Below are 18,131 nucleotides of genomic sequence, written 5' to 3' on the forward strand. Positions count from 1 at the left end.
ATCTTTTTTAATGACTTGTTTTATGGTAACGTCTTTCTACCTTCTCAGTGCTCTGCAAAGTCAGAGAGCCCATATCACCTTAAACCCTTCGCTGCAACCTGATGCCTTCATGTAAGGCCAGGCTCATTACCATGGTGCTGGAGACCCCTAGGCATTGTTTTAACCTAGAAACCTTTTATTTAAGGTATACAAACTTCATGCATTTCATACATACAAATGTAGGAACAGGGATTCTTCCCACCATACCCCCCCCCACTCTCCCACTCCTGTTCCTCCTCACCCTCCTGTTCCCATTCTTATTTTTATTAAAATCTATTTTCAACTAACTTTATACACATAAGATTACATTAAGTAAAGAGTTAAAAAAAAAAACAGTATGAAGAAGAAAAAAACCTGTCCCTCAACAGCTGAGACAGGGCTGTTCAAAATCATGGCCTCCCAGAGTGTCAGTTTGACTTCTGTGGATTACCTTTTAGGTTCATCACTTCACTTCCTCCTTTTCTTAGCTTTCGCCTTTGTTAATTAGATGTCAGAGGTCCTGCAAGATACTTAGGTGCATATACATACCATGCCCTTATCCTGGGCCATGCTGGGTTACTCTTATACCCTTGGAGTTCATTTTGTATTTCAAAAATTCCTTCCTATATTTTGCACTTAATTGTGTTTAGAGTGCGCTCTCCTTTTATCTTCCTTATCCTTCAGAGTCAGATAACACTGACTTCTTCCCTCCCTTTTCTGTAACCTGTGGAAGTAAACCTAGGAGAAATCCCAAAGCTTGTCAGAGTCTAAAATAGTAATTATATCCAGTACTTTCTTTTTTAAATTTATTTATTTATTTATTTATTTATTTGAGAGGTAGAGTTACAGGCAGAGAGAGGGAGAAACAGAGAAAAAGGTCTTCCATACACTGGTTCACTCCCCAAATGGCTGCAATGGCTGCAATGGCTGGAGCGGGGCCGATCCGAAGCCAGGAGCCAGGAGTTTCCTTGTGGGTCTCCCACACGGGTACAGGGCCCCGAGAACTTGGCCCATCTTCCACTGCTTTCCCAGGCCATAAGCACAGAGCTAGATAGGAAGAGGAGCAGCCTGGAGATGAACTAGCGCCCATATGGGGTAGCAGCTCTGCAGGTGGAGGTTTAACCTACTACACCATAGCACTAGCCCCCATCCTGTTTTGAAATCCACTCGTGTTATCAACATTGGTATTGCTAGCAATATCACTTTAAATTTTTGATAAATGCTATTATTTCCACAATATAATTATATACTTGATATATCAAGTATAATACTATACTTGGATGTAATCAGAGTTTTCTGGTCCTTTTGATAAGTAATTTAGTGTTCTCCATAGACTGTAATATACATTATACAAATAATGGTAGAATTCACTGACATGCTTCTTTACATTATATATTAGCTCCGTATCTTAAGATGTAGAAAATAAGCATATGTCAGCATGTGATTTTAATGGAAATGTAAATATTTCCTTTGAGATACTGATAAATGAAATTCTGTAGTAATCTTGCAAGGCTATTTTAATGTATCATTTTGGCATTACTCTCCAGAAAGCTATTTGTAAAATTATGCATTTAAAAAATATGTGTGCACACACCGTGTATATGAAATGTTGTGAATACTTTATTTACAGCCAATATTCTGTAACTCAGAAGTTCAGCCACCACAGAATTGTAAGCTTTTGCTGTCAAAACTAAAAACTCGTTTATTGCAGTGTTTCTGCTTTGACTTAGCTTTGTCCTTTATTCATGGAGTGTATCTTCCTAGTCCAGACCTAAAGGCACAGGATTCCCTGTGCTCTGGGAGATCACGACCTTGACATCGAGATGAACATTCAAGAGCCAATTACACAGTGAATCCTTCTCTGCTGGTGTGGTCCGTGGTGGGGCGTGCATGCTCAGGAGTTGCAGGGCGTCAGGATGACTGCCATAGAGGAGATAAACAGATGGGTGAGGGGTGTGTGTGTGTGTGTGTGTGTGTGTTAGTGTGTGTTGGGAGGACATGATGAAGCATTAGCAGACCTAGACAGAGAATGACTTAAAAAGACCCCCACGCTTAAGTTTAGCATCTTGTCCTCAACTCAGGGTCCAGTGTTGTGGCAGGGAGGTTAAGCCGCTGCTTGCCACACCAAGATATCCCATCCAAGTGCAGGTTCAAGTCCCAGCTCTTCTGCTTCCAGTCCAGCTTCTTGATAATGGGCCTAGAATGGCAGTGGAAGACGGCCCAAGTATGAGGGACCTGGTCACCCATGTGGGATACTGGGGTGGTGACCCTGACTCCCAGCTTCATCCACGCCCAAACTTGTCTGTTGTGGCCATGTGGAGAGTAAGCCACCAGATGGAAGATTTCTCTCTCCCTCTCTCTCCCTCTCTCTCTCCCTCTCTCTCCCTCTCTCTCTCTTCCTCCCTCCCTCCCTGTTGCTCTGCCTTTCAAGTAAAAAGTTAAATATATTTTGAAAAACATCAATTCAGTTTAATTGAGAAGCAGATGCCTACAGAAACATGGAAGGATTGTGCCAAGCCAAAGCCAGGAGGCAGGACCTGAGTCTGGGTCTTCTATATGGATAACAACGACCCAAATACTTGAGCTGTCACCTGCTGCCTTCCAGGGTGCACATGATCTGAAAGCCGGAATCAGGAGTGGAACCAGAGCTGAACCCAGGTACTGCAGTATGGAATATCGGCATCCTAAGTACTGTCCTTACTGCTAGGCCAAATACAGCCCCAGGAGCTTAGCGTCTTGTATGCGTAGGAAGCATGAAAAGAGCATGTGCGATGTGAGGATGGGTGGTCCAGGATCACACTGGAGTGGACAGCAAGACCTGGGTCTTGAAACTGCTGCAGCATTGTTAAGGATTTGCTCTTATACCGTAGGAGCAATGGGAAATCACTTAAAGGCTTTTACTCAGTTATGTCTGTGTTGTGTGTCAATGTGTGTGTATGTGTGCATATTTGAAATATATATGCCCTTTTCAAAAGCTCTCTAAATGCTGTGGAGAGAATGGATGGACCAGGAAGACAGAGTGGACTAGATCTAGAGGTTTCTCTTGCTACCTTGTTTGTGATGCTTGCACAGTAAGTTTTTTCTGCGCTAGTCTGTCATTGATAGGGAAAATAATAGACAACCCTCTCCCTTTTTTCTTTACTTCACTTTTACAAAGGAAGAAAGACATAAGAATTGAGAACTGTAAACCTGTGCTAAAGTCTACAGTTCTGTTATTTTGAGTTACAGCCTCGTGCTGTACGTGATTAATGTAACGGAATCATTGTGAAGTAGATATGCACAGAAGTGCAAGTAGATGAGTCTTGGCACCCATCAAGCTGCTAAAGCAATTATGATTTAGGACATTTCCTCTGTGGCGCTTTACAGGAAGAAGTGTGCTGTCTGTCAAAGCAGCATGATCTATTATGGAAGCAGAAATCAAAATTAGTGGCATTTCAGTCTTTATAATCTGCAGGTAATATTTGTTGCAAGGGAAATTTTGTAAAGACCTCAGTTCATAAAATTGTTAGGTGGGTAAATCTGGGATTTACGGTGCTCTACATTTTAATTATATGGAACTAATGTTTGCTTCTGTCTCTCTCTCACCTAGTATTTACTTCATGCTTTTTTTTCCTAAGCAGTGAATATATGGGCAGGAAACAGAAACTGTGTATAATTTAGAGGATGTCTGCTTCCTTCAAGAGCTTCTCCAACGTGAATACACCTGAATGATAAAATGCATGCATTGGAAGCAAGTGTTTTTGTGTTTTGAGTCTTTGCAGCAACTTTATCCTCTTGATTTTGTAGGGTTAAATTTTTTACAGCAGGTGGTGTTTTCCTGTGATATCAACTCTTGAAACCAGGATGCATTTTTTTTATTCAACTTTTCCTGGGAAACCAGGGTAATGTTTTGGAAGAAATCGTATCTAGAGTTGAGATACACATGTAGATATCCTTGATGTGGCCTGAGAGCCACCTGCCACCAGGGCTCACCTGCCTTTATCGCTTTGTCTCGTATTCATATGCCATTCCATAATTTATTCTTTACCTACACATAGTAAGTGTCCTTCCACTTCATGACTCTTCACATTCTGTTCCTCTGACACATACACAGACACACAAAAGCCTTTCCTCCAAATTTCGTTCTGTTATTCAATACAACTCTCAGATATCACCTGGACTGAAAATATTTTTAATTTACCCAGTTTATTTCTTATTCTTTCAAAATGTTTTTATTTTATTGACTTTGCATTTCTAAGGTTTTAAATTTATAAATTAAAAATTGTGAAATAGTACAAGAGTCCCCATATATTCCGTGGCCAGCTCCCCTATTGCTAACATATAATATTAGTATGATTTATTTGCCACAATCAATAAGCAGCGCCTGGTTTCTCCTGTTTTTTGATGCAGTTTCCCTCTATTCAACTCACCTTTTACAGCCTCTACTAATCAATATTCTGTGTTCAGATATTTACTTATTTATTTATATCTGAGAAAAAATGTGGTATTTGTTCTTCTGTATCTTTTTTACTTAACACACTGTCCTCCAGTTCTGTCAATTTGCTACAAATTATAGGATTTTGTTGTTATTATTATATTATTATACTATACTATATTATAGTATTATATAATACTGTTGTGGAATTATGTGGCTGAGTGGTGTTCTGTTGTGTATGTAAACCACATTTCGTCTATCTATTCCTCTGATGATGAACACCATGGTTGAAGTTATTTCTCTGCAGTGCTACCACCTGGCCTGCTTGGGAAGAGTGAATCTCCCTTTTCTTGGCTTTCCTGTGCTTGTCAATGCAATGAACACTGTACACGTTACGAGGTGTGGGAATTACTAGTTTGCATGAGGAAAAGCCGATCTATCTCATCCTTTCTTCTGTGATTGTGAGATCATGTCAGCTGTTTTCAGGCTCACGCGTGCGTACATACACCCCCCCCTCCCCCCGCAATCAGATTCCTTCGAAGGAGGTATTAGGAAATTCACCTGCTTTTCCATCTCCATGCTGTAGCTGGGCTGGTTCCAGAGAGGTCATTCCTTTCAAACTGTGTGTTTTCGTCTTCCTGGTGGTCAGCATCTACGTAGCACGCTCACATATTTAAACATCTACCAGTATCACATGACTCACTTCTATAGAAGATGAGGGTTTTTTTTTTCTTTCACTTTTGCCTTATGTCAAAGCGAAAAAGCAAGAACCAACATGTAGTAGAATGAAACAGTGTTAATGAATCCAAGTTTACTGCCAGAGAACAAATTATTAACTGTCACTTGCAAGCATACTACAAAAGGAAACAGCACACCTCTCCCCCTCTATACTGTGTGCTGTCTCAAAAGAAGTTGCAAAAAAATTATATTCTTCGTATTTAACTTCCCAGTAAAGATGACTAATTGTGTATGTTGCATGCATGCGTCTGGATGCTGTTTCTTTTAGGCTGTTTAGAGGAGGCCTGTTCTTTGGAATACAGTTCTCTCTTATCTTGTAAAACAGCCATCAGAAAGTATTTCAAAGAGCCCATGGAAAATAGATTTAAAATAAGTATATGTAGATTCAAAAATCAAGAAGCTCTGCATTTTTCTTAAAATATACCTTTTCCACAGACTTTCCAAAAATCAGTCTTTGTTTCTACAGGACGTTGAATTGCAGATAAAATCCTGCTGTTTCTACCTTCCTTGAATCTATATGACTTAATTTGGACTGGTGAGATGTAATTAAATAAAATATATTACTTCTGAAACTACTCCTTAAAAAGGAGCAGATGTGTCTCCCCCAATCCCTTTCTGTCTCTCATTTTTACAGGCATACATGAAGTAGCCCTAGCCTTGAACTTGAACATGGAACTGGAGGCCACACCCTAAGGGTAGCACAGCACAGAGTTAGTGTCTGCGTTTGTGACAATTATATCCTAGGTTACTGTCATCTCCATTATATACTCTATCAAGTATACCAAGGTAAAGGAGAGTAAATAACAGATATTATGCTAGTATTTAGGATGTCCCAGATGAGCATGTCCTCCTCTCTTCACAATCAGATTGTTAGCTAAAAAATGGGTGCTCAAGACATCCAAAGACAGCTATGGCAAGTCATGGCATTTCTAGTTTCCTTCCTTTGGGTCCCTTGAGAAAGTCTTCCATACTACAGAAAGGCCCAAGTCACCACTGTTCAGAAAGTTCTTAAACATTCTTCTTCATAAAGAATTAACCAAATTTTGGAAGAGTTTAAATGTTTCCATTTGTTTCTAGCACGAGTGCAATTCGGTATACTTTTACCATCCATAAAATAATTACAGACATTTTCCATGCAACAAATTTTTCTGCAGTATATAACGAGTGTTGTAATCCATCAGTCAGAACAGTGTTGTATGCTGTATGATGAATTTTTTTTAATCTTGTCAATAAGTAAATCTGAATAGACATAAATAGGTAGGTAGATACTTTCAAAATCTGATGTAATGTCCAAAGTGGAAATGAGGTGTGTGAGTTACGAATGTGAGCCCAGTGCCCGTTGGCCATCCTGTCTGCATGTTGGAAAACCCTCATTATTGATGCACTACTTTCTACTCTGTTGGGCTTAACCTCTCCTAGGAAAGGGTCTGGTTGGGTCTACCAGTTGCTATCCTGTATATCACCCTGCCACCACTGGACAAAGTTTTTGTGCCAGCAGCGTTTGGGCTTGGTTACTGGATATTACCACACAATAATGAGAAGGTAGAGCTTTTACCTGCCTCCAATGGACTGTGACACAAGGTAGATCAGACTCCTTGTGTTGTGGATGGTTCTTAGGGCAAAGATCCCTATGGCTCCCACTTTGTGTTTTTTCTTTTCAGGTCTTTGCTGTTGGTGTCACATAATCAAAATGTGGTTGTTTTCATAAATCATTCCTTTTCTTTTTTTTACATGTCATAAGGGTTTTTGTTTTTAATATTTTGATGTCTTTCACTATTTTATTTTTTTTTCAACTTTCATTTAATAAATATAAATTTCCAAAGTACAACTTTTGGATTTTAGCAGATTTCCCCCCCATAACCTCTCTCCCACCCACAACCATCCCATCTCCCACTCCATCTCCCATCCCATTCTTCATCAAGATTCATTTCCAATTATCTTTATATACAGAAGATCAACTTAGTATATACTAAGTGAAGATTTCAACAGACTGCACCCACACAGACACACAAAGTATAGAGTAATGTTTGGGTAGTAGTTTTACTGTTAATTCGCATAGTACAACATGTTAAGAACAGAGATCCTACATGGGGAGTAAGTGTACAGTGACACCGTTGTTGATTTAACAATTGGCACTCTTATTTATGACGTCAGTAATCACCCGAGGCTCTTGTCATGAGCTGCCAAGGCTATGGAAGCCTGTTGAGTTCCCCAACTCTGATCTTATTTAGACAATGTCATAGTCAAGGTGGAAGTCTCGCCTCCCTTCAGGGAAAGGTCCTTCCTTCTTTGATGGCCCGTTCTTTCCACTGGGATCTCACTCACAGAGATCTTTCATTTAGGTCATTTTTTTGCCACAGTATCTTGGCTTTTCATGCCTGTGCAACTCTCATGGGCTTTTTCGCCAGATCCAAATGCCTTAAGGGCTGATTCTGAGGCCAGAGTGCTGTTTAGGACATCTGCCATTTTATGAGTCTGCTGTGTATCCCACTTCCCATGTTGGATCGTTCTCTCCTTTTTAATTCTATCAAATATTATTTGTGGACACTGACCTTATATATGTAATCCCTTTGATTCTTAATCCTATCTTTTTGATCAATTATGAACTTAAACTGATCACTTTAACAAGTAAAATGGCATTGGCGCATGCCACCTTGATGGGATTAAACTAGAATCCCCTGGCACATTTCCAGCTCTGTTATTCCAATGGCTCCCACTTTTTTTTTTTCTTTTCAGGTCTTTGCTGTTGGTGTCACATAATCAAAATGTGATTGTTTTCATAAATCACTCTTTTTTTTTGTTGACAGAGTGGACAGTGAGAGAGAGAGACAGAGAGAAAGGTCTTCCTTTTGCCGTTGGTTCACCCCCCAGTGGCCGCCGTGGCTGGCGCGCTGTGGCCGGCGCACCGCGCTGATCCGATGGCAGGAGCCAGGTGCTTCTCCTGGTCTCCCATGGGGTGCAGGGCCCAAGCACTTGGGCCATCCTCCACTGCACTCCCGGGCCACAGCAGAGAGCTGGCCTGGAAGAGGGGCAACCGGGACAGAATCCGGCGCCCCGACTGGGATTAGAACCCGGTGTGCCGGCGCCGCTAGGCAGAGGATTAGCCTGTTGAGCCACGGCGCCGGCCCATAAATCACTCTGAAAGATAATATAAGAATCCATAAATTTTCTTATGGAGTTTAACATTTTGTGTTAAATTCCTCTATTTCCTCTATTAAGTTTGTACTCAAACAGTACTTTATACTTTGTGTGTCTGTGTGGGTGCAGTCTGTTGAAATCTTCACTTAATATATACTAAATTGATCTTCTGTATATAAAGATAATTGGAAATGAATCTTGATGAAGAATGGGATGGGAGATGGAGCAGGAGATGGGATGGTTGTGGGTGGGAAGGTGGTTAGGGGGGGAAAAATCTGCTAAAATCCAAAAGTTGTACTTTGGAAATTTATATTTATTAAATAAAAGTTAAAAAAATTTAAAAAGATGTGTTTGTTTGTTTGTTTGTTTGTTTAAAAGGCAGAGGGACCGCAGAATGAGCTTTTCCATGTACTGATTGACACCTCAATAGCCACAACTGCTGGTGCTGGGCCAATCTGAAGCCAGGAGCCAGTAACTTTATCTGGGTCTCCCCTATGGGTTGCAGCATCCCAAGAACCAGGACCATATTCTGCTGCTTTCCCGGGTGCATTAATAGGGAGCAGGATCAGAAGCAAAGCAGCGTGGATTTGAACTGCCATATTGCAGATGGCAGCTGAACCGGCTATGCCACGGTGCTGGCCTCTGTAATTGAAATTCTTGTGGTTGAGAATGTTGATGATGAAGCCCTAAACAAAGATTGACTCATTTTAAAAGAAGGTTTTCCGTGTTGTTAAGGCAATTAAAGTGTATTTTCTCTGTTTTTAAGTTAAATTCAAAAGTAGGATTCAGAACAAATACAAAAGTGGGATTTAGAATGATTATCAATACATTTAGAGACATATGGACAAGCATTTACAGGTAAACATACATCTAAACTCTCCACCTGTCTTAGTTGCTTAGGACTTGGACCGACTTGACCTTGGTGCACAGCCTTGGAGCAAGGTTTTCATGGTCAGGTCATGAAGGAAGACTCCGCCGGGTCTCAGCAAGCTCCCTACCTTCCTCTGCCCCTGCCTACTCCATCCCTGTGTGCCAGCTGGTTCCTGTGGGGGCTGAAGACTTTAAAGATCAGCCCCAACCCCAGAAATCTGGGTAGGGGCAGAAATAGGACGAGAAATGGCTTTTCTCTCAGGCTCTGTTTATTAAAATGTTTTCCTAAGCAGATTATTATTAAGTACCCGTGTTGTGCAGTCCGTGTGCTGTGTGCAAGGCCAGGGCAATGGAAAGGCTTATGGCATCTGAGGGAAGTGCGCTGAAGAATCAAGTTGTAGCCCGGAGGGAGCACAGAAAAGGAGCTCCTTTCTCCCTGAATTCCAGCCTCCCTTACAGGGTCTTTATTTCATTCTTCATCTTTTAAGATATATCAGAGAAATATATACTAGATTTTGATTCCCACAAAGAACCAAGATCTGATAATCACTTAAATTCTTATAAATCCACTTGCTTCTCTTTTATGAAAACACCTAGCTGCTTTTCCCAGACATGAAAACGTTGAGCTTGTGTGATTTCTATGTCACATTGATCCTTATTCTGCAAGATCCCACAGTTTAACCACGGTTTCCTGCTATGGATGGTTAGAAAAAGCCTTTAGGAGTCGTCCACAGCATCGGCCGTTGTTCTTTAAAATCCTCCCTGCTTCGCTTGCGTTAGCAGGAACCTCCACAACCTTGGTAGCTGCAATCACTTGGACAGACGACCTAACGTCAAGTTTGAGATCGGCATTTTCCCTTAGGTACCCGATGGCTGAGTTCCTATGGTTGATGTCGTGTTGCCTTCTCTTCTCCAAATGTCTCCCCAAAAATTATCCTTCCAGACCCACTTTTTTTCATTTTATGTCCTCACTAACTCCATCCTGACTGTGGTTGATTTTCCTTCAGTTTCAGTGTGGTACTTAGAAATTGCTTAAGCAGAAACAGAGGCTTGCAATGGTAGGGACTCAGTGGGTTCCTTCTGGGTAATTTATTCCTCTCCCACTTGGCTGCAGTCGGCTCTAACTGGCCAAGTAAGTAAACTGCAGCACCCTGCAATATGTTCTCCACATGGCATCTCTAAGGATTCCTTCTTTTCTTTCTTCCTTACTTTATTTAACTAGTGTTAAGTATTTATTATTCAGCCCTAAGAAAGGAAGAGATCCTGCCATTTGCCACCATATGGAAGGAACTGGAGGAATTATGTTAAGTGATAAGTCAGGCAAGGAAAGAAAAATATTTTATGAACTTATTTACATGTGAATGCATTTTAAAAATAGGTCAAATGTCTAGAGAAAGACAGTGGTTAAATCTCTATTATTGGGGGAACAAGTGCAGATGAACAGGTCAAAAGAGCCGAGGACTAGTTAGTTAATAGTGGTGTATGGTATGCAGGATGTTTACTAACTTAGTGTACATAGCTGTGCTTGCAAAAGTATGAAAAATAAGCAACTGTTTGATAGCTGATGTGTGTATAATAAGCATTGTGTTACATATATGTATCTTATAACATGTTTTACAGCTTAATTGTAGGCAGTAAAGCTTATTTCAAATTATATTTCCTGATTATAAAATATCACATAACAAAATCAGCACAGATATCATTCAGATTGTTAAATCTTTACATTTACTTTATATCAAGTTTAAAAGAAATTGAAGGTGTTGACTATGTAGCTGATGAACCCCAACATCGATTTCTTTTCCTCCTTGGTTGAATTTATTGTGAATTATCTATTTTCATGTCATATAAATGGACTACATGTGTTTCTATATAAGTAATGTAAACATACTGGATATATTTTTATAACTTTTAAAAATAATTTTTTTTAAGATTTAATTATTTGAAAGGCAGGGTGACTGAAAAAGAGGGAGAAACAGAATGAGAGACATCTTCTGTCTGCTGGTTCATTCCTCAAATGCCTGCAGCAGCCAGTTCTTGGCCAATCCAAAAGGATGATCCCGGAACTCCAGGCAGGTCTCCGACATGGATGGCAGCAGCCAAAGTCCTTGGGCCATCTTCTGCTGTCTTCCTAGGCACATAATTAAGAAACTGGATCAGAATCAGTGATGCCATGACTTGACTAGATTCTGATATGGGATGCTGGCATCATAAGCAAAGGCTTAACCTGCGGCACCAACATGCTAGCCTCCTAGTAATAGGATTTTTGAGATTTAGCACTGCCTATACCTACAACTGTAGAGCTTTCCTTTTATCTACTCTGCATTTACTTAGCCCATTACTTACTAATACATATTGAGGTTGCATTTAATACTTAGCTAAGGCCAAATCAAACAAAAGCTGCAGGGAACATCCTCGGGTTTTCGTTGCTTCATGAACATGGGTTAGTGTTTTCCCAGAGTGGTCTAAGCTTTGTGACTGAAAGAACTCTACCACAAGGTATGTGTCTTAGCCATTTCCAGGCTGCTGTTTAGAAAGTTCCCTGAACTGGCTGAGTTTGCATTTCCTTTGGCAACGTAAAAGGTTCCCATTTTCCACATCATCACCAAAAAATGTGATTATCAAGACTGTTGTTTTTACCAAACCATCTCATTTTCCTTCAGTTTACATTACTTCAGAGACTAGGAAGGTTTGGGGTAAGTTTGCGTGGCTTTTGGAAATTTATTGTTTATCTTGTGTGCATTGCTCACTCATACCATTTTGCCTAATTTTTGTTAAGGATGTATGTGTGTGTATGCGTGTGTGTGCCTCTCCGTTCTGTCTCCATCAATGTTTGAGAACAGAAGATTCAACATACATTTCATTTGGTACCCGTGGATCTGGTTACTTGTCTGTTGCTTCTTATTTGTACTTTATATTTGATCTCTGTGTCTGTTTGACAGTAGTCATTATTTTTGAATAAATTGTTTTGAACTGTTTAAATGTTTGTTTATTGGTTTATTTATTTGAAACAGAGAAAGAGAGCTCCCATCCACCAGTCCTTTCCTTCAGATGCCCACAATGACCAAGACTAGGCTGGGCCAAAGTTAAGAGCTGAAAGCTCAGTGCAGGTGCCCCTGCCCCACATGACTGGCAGGATCCCAACCACTTACCCCGTTACCACTGCCCTCCAGGGTCTGCATCACCAGGAGGCTGGGTCAGGAGCTACAGCAGGCGTCAGACCCAGGTCCTACAATATGACTTATTGGACACAAGCATCTAAACTGCTGGGCTAAACCCTTTCCTCAGTTAGGCATACATCAAAACTATTTTTTGAGGTTTTTATACTGTATTTTTTTTGATGGAGTTGTCTTTACTTTTTTATTCCTCACATTATTTTGAAAGTTAACATTTTGAGTCCATTCTTTCTGTACTTACCCTATAATTTTTCACACTCGTCACTGACTGAATGAGACCTAAAGTGAATCAGTCTCACATAGGTACTGATTTTCCTTATATAAAAATAATGCAGTGGCCTTCAGATGCTCTAATTGGATTGTCCTAGGAGCAGACATTGTTTTTCCATGTTGCTTCAGTTTCCCATTTGGTAGCCCTCTCTCAGATTACTCAGGACTGTATTGGTCTTTGTACCCAGTACTCATGTTGATTCACTGGTGTAGCAGATTCTTGGTTCCTCTTTCTTCCTGCATTCTGGTCTTTCCTTCTGGTGGTTACCTTTCATGCTGTGTTGTCATTGATCAGCACTTAGAATCGGAGCCGTCAGGTGTACACTCAGCCGGGCTTCAGTGCCTGTTTCTCTCGCTCTTGCCTGAGAGTACAGCTGTGAAGCATTTCCAGTCCTTTTGTTTCAATATTAGGCGTGTTTCTAAATTGTCTTGGGGTCGGCCGGTGCCGCGGCTCACTAGGCTAATCCTCCGCCTGCGGCGCCGGCACACCAGGTTCTAGTCCCGGTCAGGGCGCCGGATTCTGTCCCGGTTGCCCCTCTTCCAGGCCAGCTCTCTGCTGTGGCCAGGGAGTGCAGTGGAGGATGGCCCAAGTGCTTGGGCCCTGCACCCCATGGGAGACCAGGAGAAGCACCTGGCTCCTGCCATCGGATCAGCACGGTGCGCTGGCCACAGCGGCCATTGGAGGGTGAACCAACGGCAAAGGAAGATCTTTCTCTCTGTCTCTCTCTCTCACTGTCCACTCTGCCTGTCAAAAGAAATTAAAAAAAAAATTGTCTTGGGGTCTCCATTACCTGTGAGAAAAATCTCCTGTTAACCTAATTTTTATTACTCTATAAATATGTGGTGTATGTCCTGTTGTTGTAAAACTTTCATCATGGTTTTCCAGTTGCATCACGGTATGTCTGGGTGAAGGTTTTTGTTTATATTTTCCTGTTTGAAACTAGAGGAGGCTTCTGTTCTCAAAAATCCTAGTTCCTGGTCTCTGAATCCCGCTCCTCTCAACTCTGGAGCTCTTAACAGACATACGGCAGTTTTGTATCGCAACACAAGGGTTCTCCCAGTGTTGGCTGCTTCGGGATCCCACAGCCTCCTCTCTGAGTGCCCTTGCATCAAAGGGGCCTTCCAGCCACTCACGGGGGCACCCTCTTCAACAGGGGAGCTGCTCTGGCTCTTTCCCGGGCCCCCACTTTCTTGGGGGTTGCCCCGCCCACCTGCTGGTGGGGTCCTCTCTCAGCATCTTGGATGCTCCAGCATGCTTGGGGCCGTTGCCCGTTGCTTGTTTGAGGACTGGAAGTTAAACCCTCCCACTAGACTCCCTGCCCCATGTTGATGCTGTCTCATTTTTTGCTTTGTATGTTCTGGGCATGTCATGGGAACTCAGAAAATAGTAGCATAAAAAAATCTGAAGCCAACTAGGAGCGATCAACCTGTCAAGGATCTAGGCAGCATTTATGCACCTCTGAAAACAGGCTTCACTCCCCTCACAGCCAATGAGCAGTCTCCTTTTTTGCAGATTTTTTGTGTGCTAAAAGGCACCCAGGGCTAATGCCATGCATGCCTCAGAGGCTGAGACTCCCCTTCTGCCACTCACAGTCCTTATACATCCCCCTACCAGCTCTGGTGTTTGGTGGAGAAGTCCTTTCCTCTTATTTTCTGCTGGTATAAATGACCAGGTTCTAAAACAAGAGCATCACCAGAAATCAAGCAGAAATGAATATCTCATTGGCTCTCACTTGAACTGGATGAAAGAAGACATTGCCTTTGCTGCATCCACTCACCAAGTATTTATTGTGCTGCTAATCCTACCAGTCAGTGTATCAGCCCCATAGAATACGAGAGGTCAGACAAGGGCCCCGCTCTTGCTGGTACTGTCATTCAGAAGAGAAACATCATTCCAGTGATCACACTAAATCTGAGACTTAAATTGCAATGAATGTTTTGATACCGGAAACACAATTCCTTGTTACAGTTAATTAATTCTTTACTAACTTGCTTCTTGAGTGACTCTTAAGGTTTTGAAGCTCTTTAGGAGTTAACTGGACAAAGGGCAGAGGTGAGAGCCTTTCAAGGAGGAGTATGAGCATGTGCAAACATCCTGTGGCAGGAAGCAGATTGACCTTTAAGAGGGCATAAAACAAGACCAGAGTGATTTGAGAGCATAAATAAAAAGACACATATTAACGGATTGAAGATGGAAAGTTATTTAGGAGGGACGGAAGGTGGTGTGCTGGACTGATTCCTTCCGGCTAACAAGGCTCAAAACACAACCATTCCTAATGTCAGATCGATGGTCTGGCTCCCAGAAGCAGTCTTCTCCTGTGGTCTTTCGCATGCTGCTCACTTGTAGTCTCGCATGAGAATCCCGCCTTTGGCGAATACAGCCGAGTCAGAATTCGGCTGTGTGCACTCAGAGCGCTCGCGGTTCTAGGCAGCTGGCGCCCAGGGACGAAGCAGGTGGATTTGTGTGATGTACACTGCTTGTGTGGAGCGTGAAGCAGCACTGGAACGCGCAGCTCAGGGTCCGTCACAGACCCTGTAGCAGGTCACAGCCAGACAGGTAGAAACTGTATCTTGTCTGTTTTGCTTTGGGTTATTCTTCAACACAATGACCTTGTCCTTTCCACCAGGTGGTTGACCAGATTGATACCTTGACCTCTGACCTACAGCTGGAGGATGAGATGACGGACAGCTCTAAAACGGACACGCTCAACAGCAGCTCCAGTGGCACCACGGCCTCCAGCATAGAGAAGATCAAAGTGCAGGCCAACGCGCCGCTCATTAGGCCCCCAGCACAGCCCTCGGCCATCCTCACGGTCCTGAGGAAGCCCAACCCTCCACCGCCTCCTCCTAGGCTGACACCTGTGAAGTGCGAGGAGCCCCCGAGGGCGTTGCCCACTGTGAACCCTGTGAAGACCAACGGCACCCTTCTCAGAAACGGAGGCTTGCCAGGGGGACCCAACCGAATTCCAAATGGAGATATCTGCTGCATACCCACCAGTAACCTGGACAAGGCCCCCGGGCAGCCTCTGACACACAGACCTGACAAAGACAGGTGTCCCCAGGCAGGGCCTCGGGAACGCGTCCGGTTTAATGAGAAAGTGCAGTACCACGGCTACTGCCCTGACTGTGACACCCGGCACAGTATAAAACACAGGGAGGTCCACGCCCACGGCGAGCCTGTCCACCTGCCAGGGAAGGGCCTGCACCACGGCCCGCCCCTCCCTCCTCCACCCCACATCCCTCCTTTCCCGCTAGAAAATGGGGGCCTGGGAATAAGCCACAGTAACAGCTTCCCCCCTCTGAGACCCGCAACTGTGCCTCCTCCCACTGCACCAAAACCACAGAAGACAATCTTGAGAAAGTCAACCACTACCACAGTGTGATGTATGCCATTTAAAAAAAAAAAAAAAACAAGTTATAAACATAAAATGATAAATAATGAGCACTTTCTACTCAAGCAATAAAAAGCCCAAATATATTAATCCTGCATTCAACAAAGTGGCATAAAAATCACCTGGTAAGTATGCAGTACATTGCTTCTATCCTGGGTATACATTGTTCTGGATGTCGAATCATCAAAAATTGCAGAATAAGGAAAAAGGAAACCCGAATGCACTGTTCTTGTGATTGACCTATGGCAAACTGTGACCTGCAGATTTAAAATTTTTGATGCACTGCAAGAGATGGGGTCTGATTCATTTTATTCATGCCCAACTCATCTATGCATTAAAATCACATCACACTCTTAACTTTGGTCCAAAGTTTTTTAATAAGAAGTTTTAATATGGAAGGACTATTTTACTATTTTTTTCCTAGAGATGTTTGTCACTAGTTTTGCATTATTAAATGCTGAGGATAATACAAAGAGATTATTTTCTATACTATACAGTTATGAATTCTGTGTTCAGCTATATGTGTAATAAAATATTTTGGTCTATGGAAATATCATTATGTCAATAAACAGTAGGAGTTAATGGTGATACCAAAGGTTCCTCAGAATTAGAATCCGTTTTGTGGTTCATTGAATGCAGTGTTAATGTTCATCAGAATGGGAAGCAACTGTGACAGGAGCCGGAATCACAGTGAGTCTGTGGTAGAGTTTTCTGCATTAAATATCATATTCCACGCTTTCAATGGAACTGTGCACATTTGCATGTTATGTCCTCCATTGCGACACTTCCAGAAGCGTCTGTGGATTCCTCCCTCCCATGTTGCCCTGCAAACCCTCCCCACACTCCTAGGTTTCCAGGATACACCACGCCCCTTACATCACTGGGACTGTGAGATACTTTGTCTCTTGGATCAGCAAGCTCTCTGCCTCCCTGGAGGAGCCCACCTTTATAGGAGAATAGCAGAGGGGAAATATTGATAATTCAGCATCAGCCTTAAGCATCTCCCCAACCCCATAGTTGAAATATGCCAGAGTCCCTTGTTGGTCCATAGAAGAAAGAGTGGGAGCCCTTTCTACCAGTTGTCAGATAAAAGTCCTCTTCGGTTTCATTTGTCAGTTGAGAAAACTTACCCACTCCTGGACCAAGTGCGGTTCCTAACTATATTGATTTGAACTGAAATATTTTGCCCTGAAACATTTTCTTGGGAATGAGTTTATCTCCCCTGGATTTCTGATGAAACAGGTGCCTGCATAAGTTTGGTGCATTAAGTGGGAAGGGTAGAGGGGTTCTCTTTAGGAGAAATGTGTTTACTGTGCAACTTGATAAAGAGTACAGCAACCTTTTTGAATGTTTGACTTTTGATACCAAAACTTAAAATTTTACTGCTGCAAAAGGTGTTGGCAGTCTTCATGGTTTATTCTTTGGCTTTCTCGGGATCTATACCATGGTAATTTGGAATAAAGTTTTAAACAACTTCCTATTTATATTAATGTATTTTAGGCAAAATACGGAGAGAAAATAGGGTTTATTTTTTAAAGGAACAGTTAAATGAGTGAAAACCAGAGGATGTTGTGTTAAACGTTGACTCTCCATGCTTTTGTTCTTTACGGGTTGGATATGAAGATAATATAAACAGAATAATTCAGCTTTTCAGAGTGTTACAAAACATACGGACAATCATCAAGAAATGCCATATTCTAAAATTGATTAACTGTACTTTCAGTATGTTTAACAGACATGGGCCAGATATATAAATAATAAATAAATAATGGACTTGTTGAATACCAAAATGTGTTCTTAACTTTTTAATGCACGTGTTTAGTTTTGGTGTAAATAAACCTAGGGTTTCATCGTCTTTCTCGATTTGAATAGTTTCCTCCTGCTACCCATCAAGTGCTGGACCATTTGAGGTTATAATCCGTCATAGCAGATACTCACTTTCGTCCCTTAAGCCAATTTTCCTTCTGCAACCAATTACTGTGACCTAATGATGATCCTATAGTGAGAGACCCAAACTGTTGGCAGTGTGTGCCAAGCTAAATCTCAAGGTAGAGCTTGTCAGCAACCATATGTCATCCACAGACTTAACTGGTGTTCACTAAAGCAAGCTGGGTAAGT

At 42.0% G+C, this 18,131-nt stretch overlaps 1 protein-coding gene across 8 annotated transcripts in view; it reads left to right on the top strand.

Moving 5' to 3' along the window:
* PRR16 (proline rich 16) overlaps window positions 1–17,803 on the top strand; it is a 193,076-nt gene extending 175,273 nt beyond the window's left edge. For 7 of the 8 annotated variants that reach the window (XM_089334842.1, XM_089334846.1, XM_089334843.1 and 4 more), the window contains one exon: window positions 15,249–17,803. In XM_089334842.1, coding sequence (XP_089190968.1) covers window positions 15,249–16,004 — 756 coding nt within the window. In that variant the 3' untranslated portion in view covers window positions 16,005–17,803. Of the gene's footprint in view, window positions 1–2,582; window positions 2,677–15,248 lie in introns of those variants that run through there. The other variant, XM_051843346.3, reaches the window with a different exon arrangement.
* The last annotated feature ends 328 nt before the right edge of the window (window positions 17,804–18,131 follow it).

The sequence above is a fragment of the Oryctolagus cuniculus genome, chromosome 6 (genome assembly GCF_051225735.1).
Source record: "Oryctolagus cuniculus isolate XC-2025 breed Fujian yellow rabbit chromosome 6, ASM5122573v1, whole genome shotgun sequence".
Classification (NCBI taxonomy): domain Eukaryota; kingdom Metazoa; phylum Chordata; class Mammalia; order Lagomorpha; family Leporidae; genus Oryctolagus; species Oryctolagus cuniculus.